General features: G+C 43.5%; 2 protein-coding genes across 2 annotated transcripts; both read left to right on the forward strand.

Moving 5' to 3' along the window:
* The first annotated feature begins 256 nt into the window (after positions 1-256).
* Positions 257-10,784, forward strand: snx15 (sorting nexin 15). Its single transcript, XM_036548663.1, has 8 exons — positions 257-466; positions 1,158-1,193; positions 1,308-1,428; positions 3,185-3,300; positions 4,244-4,529; positions 6,018-6,170; positions 9,121-9,333; positions 9,680-10,784. The coding sequence occupies exons 1-8, from the start codon at positions 368-370 to the stop codon at positions 9,802-9,804; spliced, it is 1,149 nt and encodes a 382-aa protein (XP_036404556.1). The 5' UTR covers positions 257-367; the 3' UTR covers positions 9,805-10,784.
* A 3,015-nt stretch (positions 10,785-13,799) lies between these two features.
* prox3 (prospero homeobox 3) lies at positions 13,800-23,311 on the forward strand. Its single transcript, XM_036547537.1, has 5 exons — positions 13,800-13,957; positions 16,480-18,063; positions 18,430-18,537; positions 21,078-21,278; positions 21,833-23,311. The coding sequence occupies exons 2-5, from the start codon at positions 16,528-16,530 to the stop codon at positions 22,019-22,021; spliced, it is 2,034 nt and encodes a 677-aa protein (XP_036403430.1). The 5' UTR covers positions 13,800-13,957; positions 16,480-16,527; the 3' UTR covers positions 22,022-23,311.
* Positions 23,312-27,221: the final 3,910 nt, after the last annotated feature.

Here is a 27,221-nt window from a genome sequence, read left to right on the forward strand (position 1 = left end):
TGTTTAACGTCAATTGTCCCTTAAAACAGCGTATCTAGTGAGCAGTCTTACGGACAGACAGATTCTTTTGGGAACTGAAACTGATTTTAGTTTTGATTGTAGCATTTGCCGTCATCGTTACTGTAACTTCAGCGCGCCGATACTTGCTTCATGTTTTTCGTAAAACGAGAGCTCACACTTGAACCCTTACTTCTGCTTGGTCCCGTCAACTACCATACGCATGCGTGATAGCAATGCAGGAAGTGTATGTGTAAAAAATCAAAACATCATGCGATCGAGAGCATAGAGTGGCTAGATACTTCCGGTCAGCGGTAGACACCTCGACACACTCACTAACCTTCTCGGGCACCTCTACGAATGCATACGAATGTCTCGGAAAACAAAGGAAGAGTATCATCGGTTCTTCTCTGTGACAGATCCACGCACGCACGAAAAAGGACACACGGAGTATAAAGTCTCTGCAAGGGTCAGTTCACTTAGGTTATTCTAAGAAGCTTCAAGCCTTCGAATCCATAAAAGTAGATTGCAAGTTGCACAAAATGCCTTGGATATATTAAATAGCTACCAAAATATATAGAACTGAACTGTTTGCATAATACTACTATGCTAGACTATGTTAGCTAGACTAAGTTGGTATGTACGTAGCTAGCTAGTTAGCTGCATTAAATTGCTGATAAAACTGCATAACAATGGTCATGATAAAACAGTTATCCACAATTAACAGGCTGTTTACTTAAGCCAGTCTTATTTTTTAAAACACTGAACTTGACCACACGTAACCCATTGGCTGGTTTTACACAGCATCTTGATATTTGTGAGTTGCTGCGTAATTAGTCTGGTGTCTTTCTAAATATAGTGGTTTAGCTAATGACTTACTACAATTTGAGGATAAATATCTCATTGTAAGCCACTGGTCTCGTGACAGCAGCCCATGCGCTTCCTTATTCCCGTGACTGCATGATCTGGGCCCCTTTACCTCCTACTCCCTACCTGGTCCCCTTTTTGCTACTAATGTGCATAACGTTACATATCTCTTACTTGATAATTATGGATTATACATTTATGTAACAAATTTATGTATATGGGTATCTGTACCATACCAAACAAACAGCATCTAAAACAGACTGTTAATCTCGCTCGCTTTCCCGACTTCACAGTTTGTGTCAAAGAAGAGGCCCGAGGACGTGAAAGAGGTCAGTAAGCAGTAACATTTGTTTCTTTGCGTTAACACTCGTTTTGGATCTGTGAATTCCAGCGATAGCAGCCGTAACCAGGTGCTACAGCGCCAATGCTGATTGGCTTTGCAGGTGGTGGTATGGCGGCGCTATTCGGAGCTGAAGAAGCTGCACGGCGAGCTGGCGTACACGCACAGGAATCTCTTCCGACGCCAGGAGGAGTTCCCACCCTTCCCTCGAGCCCAGCTCTTCGGTGAGTTCGGCACGTTGATAACTGCGTTTCCTTGCTTCCGCAGGTTATACCTTTAACCCTGTCCACCTTCAGCAAGGATGTGCAGACCAGTCCTGCTTCATCCAAGCACAGACTGTTTATAGCAAGTTAATAGCTGTATGTGTATGGTGGAGAATTAGAGGCTAGTGTGTGTTGTGTTGTACACAATACATTGCAAGATGCAAAACATGATGAAAAACAATTCAATTTACAAAAATAAATGGAAGTAGATGTGGTAGTGTACTAGGCTGCTAGTGTGACTGTTTATTTCTCTCCCAGCATGACTTCCATCTCGTCTAGGTCAGTTTTATTAGAGAATGTGGCACAAATTTGGCAGTGTTGTCTCTCAACGTCACCTGTAATGTAGAGCCGTTTTCACATATAAGCACTGGACAAGGTCCGGAGAATCAGGTCCGGAACTTGGCCGGAATTGCCCTTTCACACGTGTAGCACACAACAGGAGATGGTTCGTGACAGACGCGTTCTCACCTACAGGAAATACTCCGGTTTGGTTTAGGTGAGGGGCGGCGCCTGGGTAGAGCGTGCAGGAGGCAGGACATGACGGAAAAAGTACGCTGCAGAAATCACAGTGGCTGTATTCGAAACCGCCTACTGCATACTGTGTACTGCGTACTACACAAGTATGTACTGTATACTGCATGCTATTTTTCAGTGTAGTACCCAGTATGCGACCATTAATAATTACATTTGTAGTATGTTACATTGTCGCTTGAAATCATTGCGAGTTTAGAAACGTCCAGATTTCCTCGTGGTATTTTCCAGTTAGACGCCGCTTGTATTTTCACGAGTGAAAAGTGCTGATGAGTTCATGAAAAGCATTTGCGAGTTGAAGTGTTTTCTTTTCAATATCTTACCTTTCGGTGGTATGGGCACATAATGTGGCACAGAGGAGTAAGCGAACATGGCTATTGTATTTTTGGGTAGCCTATAAAAAAAATCACACACAGCCCTCCAAATGGTGCTACCGGTACTCATAATTTATTATTAATTATACATTTATTATAACAGGAGTGTAAGTTTTTGTTGTTTGCTATGTAATGTTAGGTCACCAGTTCACCTATCTCACTATACCTATCACTGTTACTTAGCTACAGCTTAGCTAGCTACTAACCAGATAATAAACTACTAACCAACATTATTGATCATCGTAAGAGAAGTTTTGGCAGTATAACTATAGCTAACTATCTCTTTAATGATCATTGGACTCAGAATAGCATGTATTTGGACGTATCCGCAATGTCAACGAAACAGTGGAAAGCAATATACAGGCATGCAGAAAAGACTACGAGGCAGATGTTTGTATTCTTCCGGTTTCGTGCCAGTCACATGACAGAAACGTCATCAACACGCCCACTCGCTCACGGTGGATCCCCCTGAACATTGCCTGTTGTATTCACACATGGGCTCACTCCGACATGAGGCGGACTTTTTACTAGGGAGCTGGCAGAACGAAGTCCGTCGCATGTCCGGTCCGACTGATTCGGACATTTGCGTTCTTACATACAGCTCCTCCAGGTAAGGGTTGGATATGTTCCGGCGTCCAGTGCATGTGTGAAAGGGGCTTAGGTGACAACATACCTCTTTTCCATGGCTATATTGTGGCACTGAGGCTGCATTTGATGAGGACCTGACCTACAAACCAAGTCTCTGAGCCACTGTGCTCTCTCTTTCTATCTCTTTCCCTCTCTCTCTCCCTCCCTCCCTCCCTTGCTCCCAGGGAGGTTTGATGAATCGGTGATAGAGGAGAGGAGGAAGGCAGCAGAGGCAATGTTACTCTTCACCACCAACATCCCGGCCCTGTACAACAGCCCACAGCTGAAGGACTTCTTCAGAGTGAGAGCAGCACCATATCAGCACTGTAACTGTGGCAACTGCACCACATGATTGGGCCACACCAGAACTGTGACTGTGCCGATAGCTCTGCAAAACTTCAGTGCCTCACCACATCCCCTGTTCCACAGTCATACACTGCTGTCAGCACACAACCAATCCCAGCATGCAGTTACACACTGCTGTCAACACCCAACCAATCCCACCATGCGGTTCTACCTACTGCTGTCAGCACACAACCAATCCCAGCATGCAGTTCCCTGCAGTCACAGTCACAGCTGTCTCCATAGTTAACTGTGCATGTCCTGGGACCCAACCACATTCATTAAAAATGTGATTTGAATCCATTTACAATACTACACAAATGCACTACCACAATGCACAATGAAACACATAATGCTTTAAGTAGACACAATGAAAAACACATTTTTGTTCATTTTGGCCGTTACAGAAAAAGGCATCCAGTAGAAAGGCATCACACACGCATCCAGCAATGAATGTAGATGCAGGTTAACATAAAGTAGAAAGGTATGTTTAAAAAAAATCTGACTTTCAGTCTTTCCTCTGTTTTTGGCCAGTGCGGAACACACTCAAGTAGAATGTGTACATTGAAAATAGAGGCATTGTAAACAGCTATTAGGCTTCTGTTAAGCAAAAAGCAAATCAAAGTTTATGCAAATCTCTGCAAGATTTCATTATCAAGAGAAGTGACTCTTTTTCAATAATGGATCTAGTGGTTGTTGTGTGCTACATGAATAGAAATTGACCCCTAATTGACCCTTGTCACAGAAGAATGTCTGTCTGCACTGAGCAGATGATTGGCACATTGTCTTACCCAACACTGTACTCTGCAGTTGTCATAAACAGAATTAATAATGCGGCCCTTGTAATAAGCAGCTGGCGTGTCGCCTTGTTTATCTGAATTTCTTTCTCAATTTTATCTCAGGGTGGAGAAGTAAGGAGACCCTTAGACCTTACTTCCCTCTCCTCTACCTCCCTACCTCCCCCCCTCATACCTTTGCCGAAAAGGTCGGCAGAGTTTGGAACAGAGGAGGAGGAAGGGACAGAGGAACCAGTCCAGCCCCAAGAAGAGGGTTCAATGCTGAATGCTGATCTAAGTGAGCCTGAGGCTGCGGTGGAGGCCTACAGTGAGATGGAGAACAGTCCCACACAGATAACGCCAACAAAGGAACAACCAGAGACACACAGTAGCACCGAACAGCATGCTACAGGTAGTACAACTGTCTGCACTCGAGTCCAGTTCTTCAAGATTCATTCATAGAACAGCCCATCCAAATCTGAATAACAATAATATATAATATGTAATATATCACAACAACAACAAAAATAATTTGGATGGATGTCTCTTATCTCACTCCAATTATCAAACCACTCAAAATTTTCTTTGAGAAAAAAGTTTTGCAGTGTCTGGATGCCATTCAGTGTGGCAGGGACAAGAAAGCTGATGAAGAATGCTTCCTTTTACAGTAGTGGTAAGACCAATGAAAGAAATGCAGCCACAACCTACAGTGTCTCAGAGTCTATGAAGACCTAATAAGGGGTCACATGATGACAACAAACAGGCAGGGCACCCCAGCAGCAATTATCATGTAGACACTCAAGAGTAGTTACATCACATTTTCAAATTGTATAAACAATTACTTTATGTTTTAATGTAGTTGAGACTGTGCTAGGGCATTGAGGCTTGCATAATACCAGCAATTCGCACAGATTAACATGTCATGTTATTTTTATTTCATTAAATAAAGGAGATTATAAATAGTTTTTACATTTTTTCCATGTTTAAATAGCTTCATTGTTTGAAGAACTAAGGACATTCATCAGTTTGTTAGTAGAAAAACAAACATATCAATTATACCTCATAATGTGGATCTCCTCTTTAACAATTATGAGACTAAAACCGTACTGAACTGAAGCAGCTCTCAGAAGCAGAGCGTACTGTATTATGTATTTTACCAGGTACTTTTCATAATTTCAGTGGTATATTTTGTCATTATTTTCATGTTTTTATTATTCTTGAGTGTCAACGCATGTTATCCAAATTATCTTCTTTGTCTGTAGTGAGGAATTACTGTATTATTTTCCTATTAACCTCTTCGCGCAGAACGCCCTCTAGCGGGCCTGCAGTCATTGTAGAGTAGTCATTGTAGAGTAAGTATTCAACCGCTTACGGTGTTCTTCTGTTCTATCTTGCTGTTCCATATATGTGCTAGCCTGTCTGTGATCAGTATGTTGGTCTTCATCTTTCCTGTTAAGCCTTATACACTGGCTCAATGTAGGCACCATGCAGTGTAACTAGCAGCTTCTCTGACGTCCTGAGAGCCTCTGTTAACCCATAATTGCTGGCAGTGGCTGTTCCTGGCCGGGTGGTTTGTTGGTGGTCACCTCGTGTCTGTATTTTCCAATCCCCCTGTGACTGCTGTGAAATTCCCTGATCTATGTAGGACCTGCGTAAAGAACAACCACCCTGAATAACTCCACCCACTCTGATAAAACCAGATTAACTTCCTAAAACTTCAGTCAGCTTTCAATTCCATGAATGTCCCAATGTTAATTTGTTGATGAAATCAACTGGAAAAATCCTACATTTACAGTAAGTGCTAATTTGACATCTGGTGCTGCTTTGACTGGTCTCTATGCTCTCTCTAACTATAGTCCATGTACTAACTGTACTCTCCCTTTGTTTCTTTCTCTCCCAGCACCCAGCCTAGATCCCACAGCTCTGGGTAAATCAGAGACTCAGGAGGAATTTGATTTGCTGTTTGACTGCGTTGGGGAGGAACTTCTAGAGGAGGCCCCACCCCCTCTCTCAGACAGAGATCTTGCCATCTTTGACCCCTGTGCCAAAGAAGGTCAGATATTTCCTTAGACACCTACCAATGGTTCTCTGTACGGCTGCAATTAACGACTATTTTGATAGTCGAATAATCTATCGGTTATTGAAACAAATAATCGAGTATTCGGATTATGAATTGCACAATTATGCTACTCAATGGCTCTTTATCAGCTTTTAAATTTAGCCTGAAGTTGTTTTAGGCATATGCTAACTAACAATAAAGACAATAAAGATGAGAACTTCGTTCAAAAATATGTCTTTTAATGAATGGTTACTAGGACTAATTCAGTGAGGGCAGCTGCTTGCTGGGGAGTACTAGTCTGCTTCCTTTGAAGAAATCCATCCATGGTAGCATTACGAGATCCAACAAACCTGTAGCGAAGGGCGAGAGCAGTCACCCCACCCGGCCTCGAACCCAGGTCTACGGGGTACCAAACATGCAACTTTGACCGCAACGCCAAAGAGCTAGGCTCATTGGTATGGCAGTCAGAGCGCATACTCAACCGTAGTGACGGCAATGTATTTCAAAATAGAAGACGTTACAGTTCATAACGTGAAGTAGCATGGCTTTTAACATTAACATTAGCTATGCTAGCTAGCTAACTAACTTAACAAGAGGAGCCTTCATCATCCAGAGAGCCAATGTGCCACCTCTTCAGATGCTCGAGCATAACTGATGTGCTCCATGCCAGGCAAAGTCAGGTTTGCAAATGTTCCAGTTCACAACCTTCTTGGCAGAGTTAACCCTTTCGCGTGTACAGTCACACTGGTGTGATTAGCTGTTTAGCACATATGCTAACACCGCTGTGATTACAACACGAGATTGGAAAAATACTAGCTAATGTTATCTTTGAGGAAACAGCAATTTAACGTTAAAAAATATAGCAAATGCAGCAGTGAAAACTATGAGAAGCCTAATAACACTAACGAAAACATAATGAACCATATGACGTAACACACGCTACATAGCCTAAAATAAGTTATGTGCGAGGGTAAGAATGAAATGCTGCCACACTTTTGAGGTCTTTGGTCGTGAAGGTGTTGCCATCACTGTTGTTCACTCCATTAAAGCAACGTAGCTTAGGCTACATGTCTGAGCATTCTGAGTCAGCATGAAAAACACACATGATGACGTCACCAACTAATCGACAATTAAATTTGTTGGCAACTAATTTGGTCATCGATTTTAGTCAACTACGTTGATTATTTGTTGCACCCCTAGTTCTCTGGCATCCAAAACACATACTCTCAGTGACCACTTTATTAGGTACACCTGTACACCTGCTCATTGATACAAATATCTAATCAGCCATTCATCTGGCAGCACCTCAATGCATAAAATCACATAGACATAGTCATGTGGTAGTCAAGAGGTTCAGTTGCTGTTCAGACCAAACATCAGAATGGGTAGGAAATCTGTTTTAAGTGACTTTGACCGTGGGATGATTGTTGGTGCCAGACGGGGTGGTTTGAGTATCTCAGAAACTGCTGATCTCCTGGCATTTTCACTTGCAACGGTCTCTAGAGTGTATAGAGAACGGTGCAAAAAACAAAAAACATCCAGCGAGCGGCAGTTCTGTGGGCAAAAACGCTTTGTTAATGACAGAGGTCAGTGAAGAAAGGCCTTTCTGGTCCAAGCTGACAGGAAGGTGATAGTAACCCAAATAGCCACACGTTATAACAGTGCTATGCAGAAATGCATTTCTGAACATGCAACACGTCGAACATTGAGGTGGATGGGCTACAGCAGCAGAAGACCCCTCCGGGTACCACTCCTGTCAGCTAAGAAGAGGAAACTGAGGCCACGGTGGGCACAGGCTCACCAAAACTGGATGGTAGACGATTGGAAAACCATCACCTGGTCTGACAAATCTCAATTTCTGTTGTGACATGCAGATGGTAGGGTCAGAATTTGGCATAAACAACATGAATCCATGGATCTATCCTGCCTTGTGTCAACAGTTCAGGCTGAATGTGGTAGTATAATGGCTTGGGGAACATTTTCATAGCACACATTAGGCACCTTAATACCAATTGAGCATCGTATAAATGCCATAGCCTACCTCAGTATTGTTGCTGACGATGCGCATCCCTTTATGACCACGGGTTACCCACCTTCTAATGGCTACTTCCAGCAGGATAATGCGCCATGCCACAAAGCGCATGTCATCTCAAACTGGTTCCAGGAACATGACAGTGAGTGCAGTGTCCTGCAATGGCCTCCACAGTCACCAGATCTCAATCCAAGAGAGTACCTTTGGGATGTGGTGGAACGTGACATTCACAGCATGAATGTGCAGCCGACAAATCTGCAGCAACTACGTGATGCTATCATGTCAGCATAGAATCTCTAAGGAATGTTTCCAGCACCTTGTTGAATCCATGCCATGAAGAAGTCAGGCCATTCTGGGGGCAAAGGGGGGTCCTATCCAGTATTAGAGAGGTGTACCTAATAAAGTGGCCATCGAGTATATAGTCACAGCAATACTGTGTGAACAGTTTAGACTTCTTCTACCGCCTCTAAGCACAGGGTGTAACCAAGGTCAGTTTTCTGTAACCAAAGACTTCAGAGGAATCTGTTTACCAAAAGCATACTGGTTTTGAGGTATCAAGCTACTAAAGTTTTTGCAGTTATTGTCATACTTTTTAACATAGATCTGATCTGTTTTGCATATCTTTGGATTTGTTTCAGGGGGCCAAAAGTTTCTTTAGGTACATTATATCAGGACCTTGGAATTAAAGTGCTTTGTCTAAAAGAAAACACAGGTTAGAGTGATTTTTCAGAGTGAGGTTTTCATATACTTTGTACTACGTTATCAGTATATTGAATAAGGAGGTCAGACAGATCTTTGCTATGCTAGTATTGCAACTTATGATTGGGGGACAGGTAAAACCCTTGATGGCAAAAGTCTTGAAATACCTCACCTTATGTCTCTCTCTCTCTCCTGCTCCCCGTCCAATCATAGACCATCCCAACATGTCACGTGACCACTCGGAGCTCCTGTCTCTCCCGCTGGCTAATCATGGCAGCACACTAGGGCCCGGCGAGGATGCGGGGTATCTGACCCAGGCAGCCAATGAGCTGAACGCAGCAATGGAGAGGGAAAAGGAGGGGGAGTACGGAGCGGCCATTCAGAGGTACAGGACAGCGGTGGACATCCTTCTCCAAGGAGCCCAGGGTGAGCTTAGAGCTATCACTACAACTATACATGCCCAGTACAGCACAGTAACTAAGCACTCTGCCACAACATAGCACACTGTACTACTTATTTAACATAAGGCTCAGGTACACAGTTTAACCTCTGCACTTGCTGAGGTCATTTGGTTAAGTGTAGCCCTTGAGTTCAGTTCCACTGCTCCACATTGTGGCTCGTTATCTGAAGCTGACAGCATTAAGAAGGAATGAGAGGGGTCAATTGTAATTGCGTTGCTTTCTTGTTTATATGCAGGAACCAATGAGAAATGTGTTGTTTATAAACAGGAACCAATGGGAAGAGTGTTGTGTTGTTTTTCTCCTCATCCCAGGGGACCCAGACACTCAGCGCAGGGATTCGGTGAAGCGGAGAACAGCTCAGTACCTGAAACACGCTGAGATGCTACTGTCCCTGCAGACTCCCACTCCCACTCCCACTCAGGAAAAGGACACATAGGCAGGAACATACACTCCGAAACACTTCAGCCATGTAATGCACTCCCACACCAAAACTTTCACCTCACTCATTTTGATTTGGACACCCAGCAAACACATGGAGCCCAACACACATTCATACACATACACATACACACCTCACATACACAGACGAACACAGCCTTACACTACATACATGCATTCAGTTAGCTGGCTAGCACAATGAAACAGCACAACAGTAATCTTACAAATTTCCTACAAATTTAAAAGTCACAATAAAACTGGCTACAGACAGATTGTGATAAGCCTTACTGAAGAAAATTCAGCAACCTTCTCAACTTAATTTATTTTCCTCTCCAGGTCAAACTTCATGTTTAGTGATTTGGTGTAAATGTAAGTAATGTTTTGTTAAATGTGTCTGGTCATTTGAAATATAATTGTTCTCTTTTACAGTAAAAAAGTATTATCATTTGGAATCATCAGTTGTAATACAGGTTGCCCACTAGGTGGCACTAGGTGGAATTGGGATGACCCCTCCAGACTTGTCCACCTGAGACAAAGGCAGCAACAATGGACTTATCGGTGTATAGAGGGGCTCCTTCGAGATCCCTAGCACCTTTACTGGAGCAGAGAGGGGGGAGGGGAAGAGAGATAATAAAACAGGATGAGGGGAAAGCTCAGGTGATTTAGGGATAAGAGTGAATGACTTCTATCCTCCCCAGCAGAGGGGAAAAACACCTCTTTTTCTCTGTCTGTCTCTGTTTTTTCCTCTTTGTGTGCCCGCCTCTGGCCTGTTATTTGGGAGACCTGAGAGAGGACAGGAACCGCTAGGGCTAGGAAAAAAAAGTGTGGAAAGCGAGGGAGTGTTGCTACATTAGCATGCAGTCCATGTCCATGTTCAGTCACTTTGGCACCACTCTCTCTCTCCCTCTCTGTCTCTCTCTCCACTGTCCTGGGCAATTATGCCATCAGCGCACTCCAGTCAGAGAGAGAGGATAATTGCCAACTGAGAGTGTGTCTGTGTGTGAATATAAATGTATGTATAACCTGTATGCGTGCCTGTGTCAGTTGTGTGTGTGTGTGTGTGTGTGTGGCCTGTGTTCTCTGTGTGTGAGTCACAGCCAATTGGGTCAGAGTGCAGAGAAGCTGCTTTCTCACTTAATGGGGCTCTGAGCTGCTCTGTAGTAAGCTGATGCATACATGCATTTTGTTAGATGGTGCCGGTTGCTCTAACACGGACACATACATACTACAGAACTCTAAACTCTTAAATGAACTTTTAAATAGTCATTCTGATACAGTTTGTGATATGCTAACATACTCATGTTAATGGACACAGTGGAGAGGCATCTCTCCCTCTCCTTCCCTTACCTTCCCTCTCTCTCTCCCATCTCTTTCTCTCTCACACACACAGTCCTTTATTCACTTTCTCTTTCCCTCTGTCACCTTGCCCTGGGCTGCAGGAGTACTCGCTTTACTCTCAAAGGGAATCAATGGACAAACACTTTTGTCGTCCATTGATCCCCTCCTATGCTACTCTTCCTGATCCCTGTTTAGATTTGTGGGATATTATATCAGATTCTACTTAGATTCATCAAATATTCTGTTAAATTCTATGTAGATTTATGGGAATTTCTTAAAATGTGCAGTATGAAATTGTTTCATATTTGCTATTTGCTACACCCACGAAAAGCTTTTTACCCATGTATTGTCAAACATAATATTACCACAAGCACTGAACAAACATGGTGTGACATCTACTTCTATATAGCGCATTTTAGTTGACTTTACCCTTCATCTCTGTGCTTTCAGTGATGTCACCCTGTGCAGCTGGTAGCTGCCAGTGCATATTCTACCCTTTGCAGCTGAATCTGGATCAGAATCAGAATTTCAAAGAAAATGGATGGAGCTAGGATTGGGGGTGGGCGAGCTTAGAATGAGTCCACAAAATGGATGTGGCCCTGTCTGAGTGGTTGTTACTGGAAAATCACCATTTTAAAACAATCCACACAAAGGTGTTTTGTTGGGCTTTGTTTAGCTGATGTTGTATCAGTCCATTCTCCTTCATGTAAAAAAATACTGTTACATTCCTTGTTTCCATAACAACAGTGTTGTCACCTTTTCCATGAGTGCACACTGCGATTGTTTTGAGTTGGAGGAATGAGTGTGGTGAAGTGGGAGAACATGAGGGAGGAGCGGGCGTGAAAGACGGGATACTGAGAGCATGCAGAAAGACTGAGGAGAGGAGGGAAACGGAGAGGGTGGATGAGTGGCTGGAGGCTGTTGCTCAAGGCTTTAGGTGTGACCTCACATATGAATGAAGAAGTGCAGTACATGACAATCTCCTCATTGAAAGGGTGACATATCATTTAGTATTTGTGAAACATGACATTTAACACTGACATTAAACTTTGCCTTTAAATGAAATATGTCATATAATAGATAGGCAGTTGGCATTTCTAATGGCATATACATATACATACATTAGAAATATACTTATATAATAAGTGTATCTTTGTTTATAGAACAGAACATAACTGGAAATTTCTTGCTTGCAAACATTTATTATTTTCATTGCAAAGTCTGTGTGGTGCATGTTCTTCTTATGTTCCCTGTGCAGATGGTTAGAGACAGTCAGGGCCTCTGTCCCAGGGTGTATCATTTATGTCTTCTCACTGCCTCAGGTTCTCTTTCAGCCGAAGGAGGAAGTAGAGTAGTGGGAGTAGCTGTATAAGGCCAGGTACACACCCTCCTGGTCATCTACCAACACACATGTACTCACATGGACACACACGTGCATGTGTGCACACACATATATGCATGCATACACACATATACATGTGAAAGAGTTAGGGGTCATAATGTGGGATTGTGATGACCTGAGAGGTGACATGACCAGCATACTTGTTCCCTGTTGTCATAATTAGTCTTGAAGGCTATCTGACTCCCTTAGGTCAGACAGTCCCACATGCTGTCTGTCCTCAAGCAGGATTGTCAAGACAATACATTGTTTTGGTTTTAAGTTAAGTTTAAGGCCCACCTCAAGGTTTAAAATGCCAAAAAGTCATTTGATTGGATGACTGGAAGGGAGTCGGACCTGAGCAGACTATAACTCCTGATGTTTAGTCTGTTATTGGTACTTGTTTTCATCAAGTAGACACACTGTGCTTCTCTGTGATTGCAGTCTGAACAGATACCCTCTTGGTTCTGGGACTGTCTCTAATTTTAAAAATGAGTAATTTTGCCTTATTTCATTTAATTAAAAAAAAAAAAAAAACTTGCGTTGAAATCTGAGCAAGGCCACATCTTTCTCCAGAAGACCACTTGTTTACATTACACTTGTTTACAATAATCTTACACATGCATACACCCACATACTCCCCCTCTCATGCATATGGTTGTTCCTCTTTGGCTCACAAGCATTGAGGGATGGGTGCATGTTTACTCACGGGGATGCTAATATATGTGCAACGTTTAAATAATTATATGGAATAGTTTTTTAATGTCTAAATAGTACTGGCTAAATACACACTGCACACCACAATTATACCATCCACATAAATGGTAGAATGTAGAACGTAACTTGACAAGTTAGAAGTTTGAATAAAGTTAGATAAATCATTTCTTGATGTCATATAGCTTAGAACGTTTTTTACTATTTCATACGGGTTCACTGGGTTCATGCAGGTGTCTGACAACTTGAAACACAAATCTTGTCATTTACAGGTAAGTATTTATGGGCAAAATCGTTGGTCTGGATGTGAAATTGCAATAAAGTATCCTCTTGGTTTACGATGCGTAGAAGACCAATAACATTCCAGATTTTCGGACCAGACTGAGTCTGATTGGTGGCGGTCAGAGGGTCGGTGTGGTGCCCCAAGTAGGAGGGGGAGGGGGAGGGGGAGGGGGAGGGGGTTCCCTGTGTGAGTGACGTTGGGTGGAAGAGGTCAGCCTGGGGGGGAGGGGCAACTCGCGCCCCAAAACGCCTACTGTGCAATTACAGTGAGATAGAAAGAGGGTGACAGATAGAGAGATTGGAATAGCAACAACAGGAAACGAGTTGATGCCCGTTAATGCTGACCGGTCGGAACAAGCGTAGAGTGTACCGCTGAAAGAAATAATAATCATATTAACAAAAAAGTCTTCCAGAGAAGTCACTTCGCGTCGAGAATTGAGTGAGTTTTCGAAATACTTTTAAAATTAATTTCCATATGTATCTGTCTTTCGGTCTGTGAGTCTGTGGGTCTATCTGCGCCACACGCATTTTCAACTGTTCAATGTCTGTCTGTATAAAGCCTGCGGTTTTTGGGCGACCGGATGTCTCTGTTTGCGTCAACGATAGATAATCCGGGGAAATCAACTTTGGATTTGATTATTGGAATACTCGCTCTCCGGGTGTTGGCTTGGGTTATTTCACTTTCGTCTTTGTAGTATGTCTATTTCAATTTTTTTACAAATTGACTGCTTTTGTTTAAATCTGTAGAGTTACAATGATGATTCCGTAGAACAAAACATGGTTGATTTTTTTAAGATTATGATGAATAATTGATATGCTTCTATTTTTAGTGTGTGCTTAATTTTATAACAATATTACCTCATATGCTTCATCATCAGCCACATCTAAAAAGCACTTCTGCTGAGAGCCCAGAATGACTGGCGGATAAATCTGTATACTCAATTTTCGATTTCGGCACGCAGCGTAACCTAAATGTCTCCTGTAACGTATCGCTCTCGCTCTCTCTCCGCTCTCTTTGTTTTCACCTAAGAAAGAGAACACACTGGCCTTATTTAACAGTATTTATAAACAACAGAAAATTTCACAATAAAATGAACAGATTTAATTTCCACACCGAAAACGTAGGCTACTCTCGCCCACACCTGTTCCTCTTTCGTACCCGGGCGCATCCCTCGCGAAACTCGCCACGAGCAGGAGAGCGCTGCACGTAGGCTACCTTTAAAAAGAGAACATCAGGTTTCATTATTGTGAATATGTCTGATACGTCTTCTGCTACTTCCACAGTTAAACTTGTCAATTTGGTTCTGGTATTGAGTATTGGTAAAAAACGGATTTGCTCGGAATTTGTTCTTTAACGTTTTTAAATAACATTTTTTGTTTGTTTGTTTGTTTGTTTGTTTTTTTAAAAAAACGGTCAATGAAAATTTATGTTTGTTTATGCGTATTTTGAGGTTACCTAGACGCTAAGAGCATCTGTGCCCATAGGCGCGTGGATTGGCTACTTTTGAAACAGGTGAAGGTATGAAGTATATTAGACGTATAGATTATGAATAAATATACCACAGCAGCATGTGGGATTGTAGTGAGATTTCTAGCAGGGACATATTATTATCGTACTACTGTACAATACTATTACTACTAGTACTACTAGTAGTGTTGCCATATTTTTGTATGTGTATGTCTGTGTTGTGCTCACATGCCCATATCAGAATGGGTAGGGCAGAGACAGCTGGTGTCTGCATGTACAGCTTCGTACATATACATGTTGTTTTATTCATCTTTGTGATTTCATTCTTCTCCTATTCTTATTTACCAAAGAAGGATACGTGAATTACAATGCAATAGTAAATAAACAGTTATGATAACTATTTCATAGAAATAAGGTATTATGTCTAGTCATGTAAAAAAAAGACAGGACACGACGATAGCCGATTCCTCCCACTGAATGAAAAATACTCCAAACTAAACAATGATCCTGAGGCCAAGTCCACACGTACATGGGTATTTTTAAAAACGGGGGTTTTCCTCCTTTGTTCTTAAAAAATCTCCGTCCACATGAAAACGCAAAAACACGCTGTCAAGAGCATGCGAAACGAACAGGCGGCGATATAACCCTAACCGTAAAGCCATGTTGGCCAATCAGAAGCCTGAAAAAAAGTTATTACGGCGCACACTTTGACGTTACAAACAAAAAACCTAGTTTTCCCCGTCTACATGTAAACACTGAAAACGCAGTTTCTGAAAATCTTCACCCTGGTAGGAATTTTGCAAAAGGTCCGTTTCAGTGACCTAAAACGCAGTTTGCGTGTGGACGAAAGGCCAAAACACATAGAAAAAGCTACGTTTTAAAAAATACCCGTGTACATATGGACAAGGCCTGAGATGATCTTTTGCAAAGTGCCAATGAGATGTAAAGTCAACCAACCCTTCCTTTTGGTGTGCTTTAATGTGAACCATGCTTCTGCCTATGTAGTGTTGAAATCTTTCACACCGTACTGGTGAAACCCGTTACCATGCACAAAACAGCAGCTGGCAGTTATCATCAGTGTGGTCTGACACTGTACACATCTGCTCCTGTGACCGTATCTAGCTGTGTCTATGTGTTTGTGAATGCAGAGCGTATCAGCACAGTTGCAGAATGAGTCACAGCTGTTGTGTCGAGTGTGTGTCAATGATGTGTGTTTTTGTGTGTGTGCATGTGTGTATGTATGTATGTGTGTGTGTGTGTGTGTGTGTGTGTGGTGGGGGTAAACAATCTGAATAAACAATAAATGCAGCTGTGTGTAGACTAATGACAGAGGAGAGAGGAGAAAGGGACAGAGAGAAGTGGGGGGTGTCATTTACTGAACACTGAATTATTAATAACGTCATGACTATTTCTGTGTTAGTTGTCCAGATTGATAGTGCAGATAGTCTCTGTGACACTTTGCGATGTCTTTGTGATGATTTCTCTTTCTGCAGACCCCGGTGGGTACACCACTGAGAGGGACAGCAATAAACCACAAACTAATGGATCCCCCACCCGACCGCTTTGGCCATCAGCCACACCAGGTGTGCCCATACCGCCTGTACAGCAGCCCTCCTGGGGCCACCCCCTCCGGCCCTGCCTTTCCCAGCAGCGACCCCCCTTCATACCCCCTGATTTCCCACCTCCTACAGCCTGGGGGCCCCCGAAACTGTGGCGTGTACCAATACCCTGGTAGCTTCACAGAGTCTTGCTCAGAGAGAGAGGATGAGGAGGATGAGGAGGAGGGGGCAGAGGGGGAAAAGCAGGGCAGGGGTATGGCCCCTCCCCTCTCTCAGCTCCTCCCACTGGGGAAAAGGAGGTGTGGCAGCGACATCGGTGACTGGTGCCAGGAGCTGCTGAGGATGAAGAGGCTGCGGGCGCAGACCTTCATCACTGGCAAGGGGGAGGGGCCACGGGGGCAGGGCCCAGGTGGGGCGGGGCTGCAGGACAGAAGGGAACGGAGGGAGGAGCGGTGGCAAGCCAGGCAGGAGCTGAAGGAAAAGTTGCAGGAGACCAGGGGCAAGCTCCTGGAGCTGCAGCAGAGGGTGTGGCAGGTGTACGGGCGAAGGCAGAGGGAGGGGGAGGAGCACAGGTGGGCAGAAGAAGGAGCAGCAAGAGGAGGGAGGAGGGGAGTGGAGGATGGAGAGATGCACAGGGACGAAGGGGCAGAGGTGTTTTTGGAGGAAGAGGAGGAGAACAACAGGGACCAAGACAGGGCCCCCTCTCAGAAGCCTCTCCCAGGCCATTCCCACAATGTTAGCTCCAGTAGCAACAGGGAAAAGTACAGCAACAAGGCTATTGGAAAGGAGGACCTTGACAGAGGGAAGGTGTGGCTGGAGTGTGGTCTGGTCAGGGGGGAGTGGGAGGCCAGGGTGGGCGGGGGGCAGAAGTTTGTCCAGGCGCTAAAGCAGGAGCTGGGTAGCGCTGTGGCGCGGGTCATCGATCGGGTCGTTCACATGTATAGCCAGAGCCAGCCCCCCTCCATGGCTGGCCTTGCCCCCCCGGATGGGGAAGGGCAGAAGAGGCAGGGTGTGTCTAGGTTCAGTGGGACAGCCGCCTCTCTGGAGCAGCCCGAAGCTTTGCCCTCGGCTGTGAGGAGCCTGCCGGGAAAGAAACCGGCCCCAAGCCAGAGCTCCCACCAAAACCTGTTGCTACACCAACTGCACCCTGGCCTACCCCACCTACCGCACACCTACGTCCCTCCCCTGTTACCCACCCGTGTCAAAGAGCCCTTCCTGCCCTCGTACCCCCCAGCTCCTGCACCCCTGAGCCTCCCAGTCCTCCACTACACTATGCAGCATATGTTGGCACGTTCCCTGGCCACCCTGCCCCTTCGCAGAGAGTGCCTCTCTCCTGACACCTTCCTGGACTTTCATCCCCACACCCCTTCCTTCCCGCCCATCCGCCTCCTGGACCCACTGGAGCCCCCTCTCCCTTCTGACAGGGGAAGGGACAGGGGTGTGAGGGGTGTAGTAGGTGGGTCTGGGGGCGGATATGCTGATGGAGGAGACTCCTCCCTCTACCTCCCTCCGGGATCAATATCCTTTGATCTGGGACTGTGTTTGAGAGAGGGGTGTGGCATAAAGACAGAGGCTGAGAAGTAGTCAGACAGATAGACAGACACACACACATACACACATACACACATGAGCATGCATTCACACTCACAGAAGTAGATGCACACACACAGTGTTAATGGTCAACACACACAAACACATACACAGTGTGAGAGATAGACCAACACACACAAACACATTAACGTAGCGTGAGAGGTAGACACACACACAAACACACACGTACATACATAGTGTGAGAGACAGATAGATACAGGTTGAAGGGAATAGAAGGGATTGTGTGTGTTGTGTGTTTGAGAGAGCAAGAGGAATGCCCTTAACTGCTTGTACTCCCATGACGGCCTGACTCCTTGTCATTTGAAGAAAGCCAAGCTCATGTTCTTTTACACACGCTACCCCAGCTCCAACACCCTCAAGACCTACTTCCCAGACGTCAAGGTACCACACCACCAGGGGCCTCTTGTCTTCCCAAACAGAGAGTCTTCATAGAGTCCTTATAGAAATACCATTATACCTCAGTGACCAGAAACCTCCCATAAAGGTTCAATAGTGTTTAGATTGGGTGGTTGGGGAGGCAATGGAAGGTGTGTAATTTGTGTAGGTGTGTGATTTCATCCTGCCTGGTGTTCATGAAACCACTCTTGAATCCACGTAGCAGTGTGTATGGGGGCATTGTAATCTTGGAATATGGGAACAATTTGAGGAAATAATGTTTGCACCATAGGTTGCACCTGGTCACCAAAATGTCTTTGTATTCCCATAGATTCAGTTTTGTGGACATTTTTGAGGCCAGTGTTTTGTGGGTTTTAGCAAGTATCCTGTTAAGTGTCTATCTATCCCTGTCAGTGAACGTCAACTTGTGACCACTGTTTCTCTTTCCTGATGCAGTTTTTCCTTTTTCACTATATGCTGTCATGGTTTTTGACACTGCTCCCCTTGATACCTAAAATAATTTCCCTCTTTCTGTGACTGAGGCACATGCAATTTGGACACCAACTATTCGACTAAAATCTGTTCAATCTCTGATGTTGATTTAGAAACTCACATATTAAAGTTTTTATTTTAAAATGTCATTTATAGCAGAGACAGATTGGTAATCAGTATTGTTTGAGACCAAGGGCACATTGTTTTTTTCACATTCACACAGACTACAATGGAAAAAAACAACTTCTGCCCACCCCACAATACCCCTCCCAAATATATGAAATTGATAAAGTTGGAAAAATTAAAATATATCCTACCTATTTTAATCATGTACACATTAATATCACTGCAACAGGCCTTTCTGCTCTGTCACCAGGGATCTGAGCCATGGAATGCTCATGTAAATTATATCAAGAAATGTAAGAATTCAGAGGTTCCAGGACAGAGAGGGCAGGGGCTGTCATCAAAGACCATCAAGTCTGTTCTATTGGTAAATAGTACTGACCTTAATATGAAACACGTCTAGAGACTTTTTTTCATTGTGATTTAGTGACTTCAAAATACATGTCCTTTTTCACTTTGTGTTTCTATAATTTTGTCTAACCCCTGTATGTACATGTATTTTGTAAAGGTTAACAACAGCTGAAGAACCAAGCTGAATGTAAAGTAGCTAACTAGATAACTAGCTGTGAAACAAACCAGTTGATGTCACAGTGAATATGAAATGTTCCAGAAATGACTACACCATACTCCTTAAAACTTGTTCATTTTGCTTTCAAGATTATTTTCCATTTACTTTGGTTAACTCCCTAATGCCTCTCCCATGGGGAGACAGAAAGCTACATTTAGCTAGCTACTGCTACTATGTCAGTTAAGTTGGAGGCACCACAATTCAACCTCAAGGCTATCAATGCAAAGAAAATGAAATGCAGTGTGTAGCTGGCATGGGCTTTTAGATAGTTGATGACAAGGCTGAGGGACAGCAATAAGATAAGATAGCACTTTATTGATCCCCAGACGGGGAAATTTGGGAATTTGAGGTCAGCTGAACAATGTGTCAGTGAAGCGTTTGCTTGTGAGTCAAGAGTGATAAACAGCATAGAGGGGAGAGATCAGAGATGTACTCCAATCACTGTGCTCATATATCGATTGGCAATATCTATTGGTAGTATCTATTTAAAAATGGAATTACATTATACAGTATTATATTCATTTAACAGATGCTCTTATCCAGAGTGACTTTCAGTACAAGAGGACAGAAGTGTATCTAGTTAAGGGTCAAGTTAAAATTGAATTAAACTTGACTTACAAAAGACTCACGGATTTAAGGACTTTACAATTATCTTTGAAATGCTCCAAAAAAAAATTCTTACTATGGGTTTCTCAAACTAGTCCTGTGATAGTCACATTTGTAAAACTGTCAAAAGTCATCACAATATTTTTATATTTTATTTTTTGACTAGTTGGTACACCCCAATGCCAAAAATAAATAGATAAAAGATGGGTGCCATGGTGATGTACGGCTCACACCTAGGGCCAGGCCCACTATCAATAAATACTAACTCAGAACCTGTGTATAGCATCCCATTCAAGGAGCAGCCCTGAAAACACAGCATAATACATATTCCCATTTCATTCATCATTCCATAACCCACATTCTCATTTTAGTCGTCATTCCATAATCCATAGTCTTACTTCCTTCATAATTTCATAATCCATATTCTCACTTCATTAATTATTCCATAATCCATATTCTTACCTCAGCCATCATTCCATAATCCATATTCCACTTTCAGTCAATCATTCCATATTCTCATTTCATTCATATCCATGTCACCACTGTGGAGCACATGATGATAATTGTGATCATCTTGAATGCAGAATGCTGTTGCCTGCCCTTCTCAAAGACCTCATGTAGAAAGACTGAGAGTTTTGCTGACAGTGTAAGATCTGTGGGTGTTCCCAGAGCAGACAGGAACTCCTTGGAAGTGGGTTGGGTGTGCAGGAAGCGCTGCCTGTGTAAACCTCGTGCCCCTCTGCTTCTCTCCTCCCAGTTCAACCGCTGCATCACCTCGCAGCTCATCAAGTGGTTCAGCAATTTCCGTGAGTTCTTCTACATCCAGATGGAGCGCTTTGCACGACAGGCATTGAGGGAGGGGATGGCGGGAGGGGGTGGGGAGGTGTTGCGGCTTCGCCGTGACTCCGAGCTCTTCCGTACCCTCAACCTGCATTACAACAAGAGCAACGACTACCACGTGAGTGCATGTGTGCGTGAGTATGGGAGCATGTGTGTGTGACAGGCATAATGCGCTCACATGTTCTGTGTTGCACACTCTGGTGTATTTGTATGGTTTGGATTTTGCTGCTGAAAGTTTTGCTTTTCATATCCACCACAGCAGCATATTTCATGCATATTTCTATGTAAATGTCCTGTGTTTTTCATTCTGATATGTATGGACAGGGATTACATGCATTTTAAAAGTCATTGTATACTCATCATGGATAAACTAGAAGGTCAGTAAAAATGTGAAAATAAAATACATTGTTATTTATTGAATAGACCAGACATGTAACAAACAGCCCAGATATCTCCAGAAAACCTCTTATCTTTGGTTTCATGGTTTCAGAGAGCCTTTAGTATCCTTTAAACAATCTCTATGTCTGTCTTTGTGGGTCAGTCAATGTGTTTAGCTGTTCCCACCTCCTATTGTCAGCATGTGCGTGTGTGCCCATAGGCTGCTCTGCTCCCTGTCCATGCCCTCGACCCTCACTGCACTGTCCTGTGTGCCCCGCCCCCATGCCCTGACAGGTTCCTGAGAGGTTTGTGGAGATATCTGAACTGGCCCTGAGGGAGTTCTTCACTGCCATTCAAGCAGGGCATGACAGCGACCCCTGCTGGAAAAAGTCCATCTACAAGATCATCTGCAAGCTGGACAGCCCTGTGCCAGATTGCTTCCGCATGCCTGGCTGTCCCACGGACATCCACAGCACAACATAAAGCAGGGAACACTCACACATACACACACACACACACACGCACGTGCATGCACACTTGCTTACACACTCTGCCCTGCTTACAAACAGCATACACCCCACTGAAACATTTTGCAGAACTAACTGACCTCCACACAACACAGTGAGTGGAATGCCACCTTCCATAGTACTCTCAGTTTTGCTAAATCCACACACACACACTCTCCATGGGTAGATCTGCAGCTTTCCTGTTTTAGCACCATGTTTACTCTCCTCACCAATCTTCTTCCTTCTCCTGCACAGTGGACAGGGGCTCCTGTTGGATTCTCGGTGCAAATATTATGGGATGGAGTCCTGGAAGTGACCCTCAAACACAGTTGATAGCATGCAAAACGCAGGTCCATTGGCAAGTACACACCTGTGCAGAGTTGTGGAAACCTCCTTGGGGAGGTAATGGAGGGTGACATGCCACTTATCGATGGCAAGCAAATGGAGCCAGGTGCTTAAGACCGAGGGCCAAAACAGTGGCTTCGGGCACAGATGTTATCCAGCCAAGTCGCCAAATCATTTCACACCTTTTACCATTTTAACTATGAGACTGCCACAGAAATAGCTAGAACTCCCTGTGAGGAGGCATCGAGCAGGGCACGTGCATGTGTAGCAGAGCTGAAGTGATTAGCTCGTGTGAGTCCTGCATAAAGCCTTAGGTAGCGGGTAGCAGGTAGCCGAGCGGTTGCAGCGGCTACGTCAATCCCCCAAGACCCGGTTAAGTAGCGTTGTGGCTGACAGGCTAAGGGCGATTTGCCTTTAGCTCAACTGGCAACAACGCCGGCCGTAAGGGGTTGACAGCGAGCAGTGAGAACCTCGGTTTCGAAAATCGCTCGCTCGCCGACCCACATAACATCAAGTTAAACACAACGCAAGACCCCACCCGTTACACAAGCATTCATCTGATGTACAGTGCAATGCTGTTTCCATGTGCTTTGAGGTTTAAAAATATGGGGGGTCTAGTTTTGCTAGCATTTGGCTCATCCACATATCTGCACTACTCCAATAGACTTGCAAGGAAAGACCATCACTTCTATGGTATTACTCTACATTTAATTCATTTGTATTTTTCACATGAATGTGCTTTTTATTCTTTATTTACAACAAAAACTACATTTCGAACAAGTGATAAAGCTCAGAGGAACAGGAGCATTATATAAATGTTATACCAAATTTGTGTCAGGATATATTGCTCTATTAAAAGTCTGTGCCTCATTAAACTTTTCTGTGAATTTTGATGTAAAGTACCTTATAAATACAATTTAACAATGTCTACCCCTCTCATAATGTGTCCTTTTTTCAGGGGTTGGTGTTAAAGAACATATGATCAAAAACAGATGAAGACAGTTAAAGAACCACCATCAAATGTTGCTGGTATGGCATAGAAACCCAAAGAAAATGTTTGGATAGACATACTAAGAATTTTGACATCAATTTCTTGAGGGCCACTGACTACCATTACATTACTGTCATTGAGCAGATGCTCTTATCCACACTGACTTTATTTTATGGTTGTATCCATTTGCACAGCTAGATATTTGCTGAGGCAGCTAGGGTTTAGTACCTTGCCTCACGGCTACAAGTAGTACAAGCAGTACCCCAGCAAGGAATCAAACCAGCAACCTTACGAGCCCCGCTCCTTATCACTATTAAACACTTTCCTTACAGTTCATTCTGAGTTTTACATTGAAATTAAACACAATTTTGCATTATATTGTATGTTATAAGGGTAGTGGGACTCAAGGCCAGTACATGTGGTAGGTAGGCACAGGCAACTTGATGCTGGAGTGCAGGAAAAAGGCATGATGGGCTTCATATTTATAGTGAAGAACAAATTAAGACAAAATTGTGAATGCCACTAAATGCAAAACATTTTACCAGTGTTAACTAATTGTACTGACTGTACAAAGAAAAACCACATAACAGTAAAACTGCTGACACATTACTACTGCCATCTATAGGGCACAGCTCCCCACAACTGTCCATACTAGTTTGACATAGACCAAAGTAGCTAGAGGAACTTTGACAGCTTTCCGATCAGCTAAATTCCACCCACAATCACTTCACCAGAGACGTTATCCAAAACATTGATGATTTATTGACAATTAAAAATGAAATTAAAGAAATAAAATTAAATACATAAACATATATCAGTCAACTTACTAATATTCATTGCATTGCTCAAGAGGGAACAAACATAAGGAGCTAAACCACACATGCCACCATAACTATCGAGTAAGAAGAGTTCCGTTTGTTCAGCTTGTAACCATGGCAACCTTGTTAGCTTATGCAGCTAATTCACAGCGTACATAGCATATAGCTAGTTTTGCTGACAACAGAACCATGTATTAAAAATAATATGAATGACTTTATGCATTTATATATGTCTTAAAACAAACATGTGAGAAAGTGTACCAATGATGCTATCAAAAATGTATAAAAAACATTAACTTTGATAACAGGAGAGCAACAATCCACCAAGTGTCTAACATCATAACTTCCTTGTCACATGTCAATGAAGTGTTGACATCATTATCACTACTGGTACTGCCCAGGGACAAACAAGGCAGAAAATTAGAATCATATCCTGTAACAGAATACTCCCTGCCTGGTATCCACGGATACCACTATTTTAATAACCCAAAAATTAAACTCTCTACTTGCTATCAGAAACTTCAAGAGGGAACAAGTAGAACCAGTTGTGAGGTAGGTCTGAGGAACAGCTTAGTTCCATCTCCTCTGGAGATTCTGACCTCTGTTTTGCAGACACTGTAGTGATAAATCCAAGAGGCCATTTATTTCTTTTTGTCTGACAGTCTCTCACAAGGACAACTCTGCCAGGCTGCATGTCTGGTTTGCTTGCCTGCCACTTTCTGCCTGTCTGCAGTGTGGAAAGATACTACTTCTTCCACTTCTCCCAGAATATACGTGGAAGGCTTTGTACTTGGTGCCAATGGCATTTATACAAGTCCTTTATGCCAAAGTCACCTGCAGGTGCTGTGGGTGTGCCGACTTTCTGTGTGAGGAGAGTAGAGGGGTCACGGGGCCTGCAGGGTCTGTGGACACAGGAATAAAGGGCCTTGCATTTATGATGACTGCTACTTTGGCCATGAGAGTCGTGGGTGTCTTATGAGTAAGCTTTGTGGATCCTAGCTGCAGGAACATGGAGCTTAAGATACGCCTTGCGATTCCAGTCATCCTCTCCCAGGCACCACCCATATGAGACGCGTGAGGGGGGCTGAAGGATCATGAGCAGTCCTTTTCCGAGAGGAATTTCTGCACCTGGTAGTCGTTGATGTTTGAAGGAAGGTTAAGTTCTTTGCATGCTCCAACAAAGTTGGTGCCTCGGTCGGAACGAATATGTTTAACAGGTCCCTGAATAGACATGAACCAGCAGATGGCATTTATAAAACTTGAAGTGCTATGAAGCTCTATGACTTCAATGTGGATGGCCCTGATACTCATACAGGTAAACACAACAACCCATGTTTTGCTGTTTGAGGCTCCTCCTCTGGTAAAGTATATGTAGACTGAGCAGGGATCCAAAACATCAAGACCAACATTTGTAAAGGGAGGTTCAGTGCTAAGCCAGCCTGTCTGCTGGTAGGTTAACCATTTTCTGTGGTTGAGATGAGCCGGGGAACTTGCAGCAGATGACACACTTGTAAATGACACTACTTATACATCTCTTTCCAGCTACTATCCACAGACCTACTGTACGTATGGCTCCCTCAGTGAAGAGACTTCCCTGGTGGTGGGTATCTTCATGGTAGTGACAAATGAGAAGGCTTGAGACATAGCAGCGGCCCGGAATGATCAAGGGGTTCCTTTGCAGTGTGCAGTGTAATAGGTATTAACAGTGGTCAGTTTGTGAGCACCCCGTCAGCAAACATTTTCCCACAAAGTCCCAGCCAAGGTCAAGCTTCAGGGCATAGGTGGAGTCAGGTAAGCCATTGATTTGTTTCCTCACTTTGTGGACTCGTATCATGTCCCTTCCAATGAGAAGCATGATGGGAGCTGTTGGGTCAAGTTTGGGAATCTGGTGAGCAATGCTTTTCAGGTGAGAGTGGTGCAGAGCAGCTTCTGGGGTAGGAATTTAAGGCCTATCATTAGGTATCTGATTGCATTCAATGAGGGTGGGTAGAGTGAGACATACCTGACCATCGACTGACTCAGCCTGGTAGCTGTTTGTCCTCCTTCCCGTGGTTTCGATCATGCTGGCACATGAGTATGGTGAATAGGGGCCTTGTACATTTAAGAGGTTGAAGGACTTCTTCTTCAACTCCGGGCCAAAGACTGGTTGCTCTGGTCATCTAGGATTACAGAGACTTTGATTGCCTTCTGTTTGTACCCTGTTGGAAACACCTTCACAAGATATAAAAAGACAATGACAGTTACACTGCTTGTCCGCAGAGGGCAGTGTTTACCCACTTTTGGGTAAATTCAGACTGCATGTATTATAAAAAAAAAATTCTAAAGCTGTTCCTCTATAGGTCTAATTATTTCACTGTTTCATAGAGACTAATGATTTAGAACGCATGTTCGATTGACATATAGTGTGTCCGATTGTTAAAGGCCGCAGAGACTGATGGTTGAATTTCATCAACAAATGTCTAATCTTTGATTTTGAAATTTCCCAGAAAGCTAGTAGGCTAAGTCAAACCACCTGACAGAAATCGAGTCTGGGCACTCCGAAACTGAAATTGCCCTTGCATTCCAAAGACCTACCTAACTGCGCATTCAGCAACACCGATTCTGAGGAAATTGAGCCCTCTGCGTGACAGGTCGCTTGCAATAAAATGTTTTTTAATGTATTGTTTCCGTTACGTTTTACTGTAGATGCCCTCCGTTGTGGCAGGTTATGGTTTAAACGGCCAGTTTTCATCTGACATCAGTAGTAGTAGCTAGCAAATTATGTTCCTTTCCATTGCCTGCACACCTAACTGTACAATCATGGAAAATATTACAAATCCTGACTTCAACTTAAGTTTTAAGTAGCCTACAAATTACGATTCAATATTATATTTTGCTTTGAATTCATTTCATATTTTAAAAAAAACCTGACCCCTCAACAATATGTGAATATTATCATTTTTATAAAAACAGAAAAGCACATATTGAATTCGCGTGGCCGACAGTACGAAGCGAGAGCGCGCACGTGTCGTTTAGTGAACCCT

Source organism: Megalops cyprinoides, chromosome 16, assembly GCF_013368585.1.
Source record: "Megalops cyprinoides isolate fMegCyp1 chromosome 16, fMegCyp1.pri, whole genome shotgun sequence".
NCBI lineage: Eukaryota > Metazoa > Chordata > Actinopteri > Elopiformes > Megalopidae > Megalops > Megalops cyprinoides.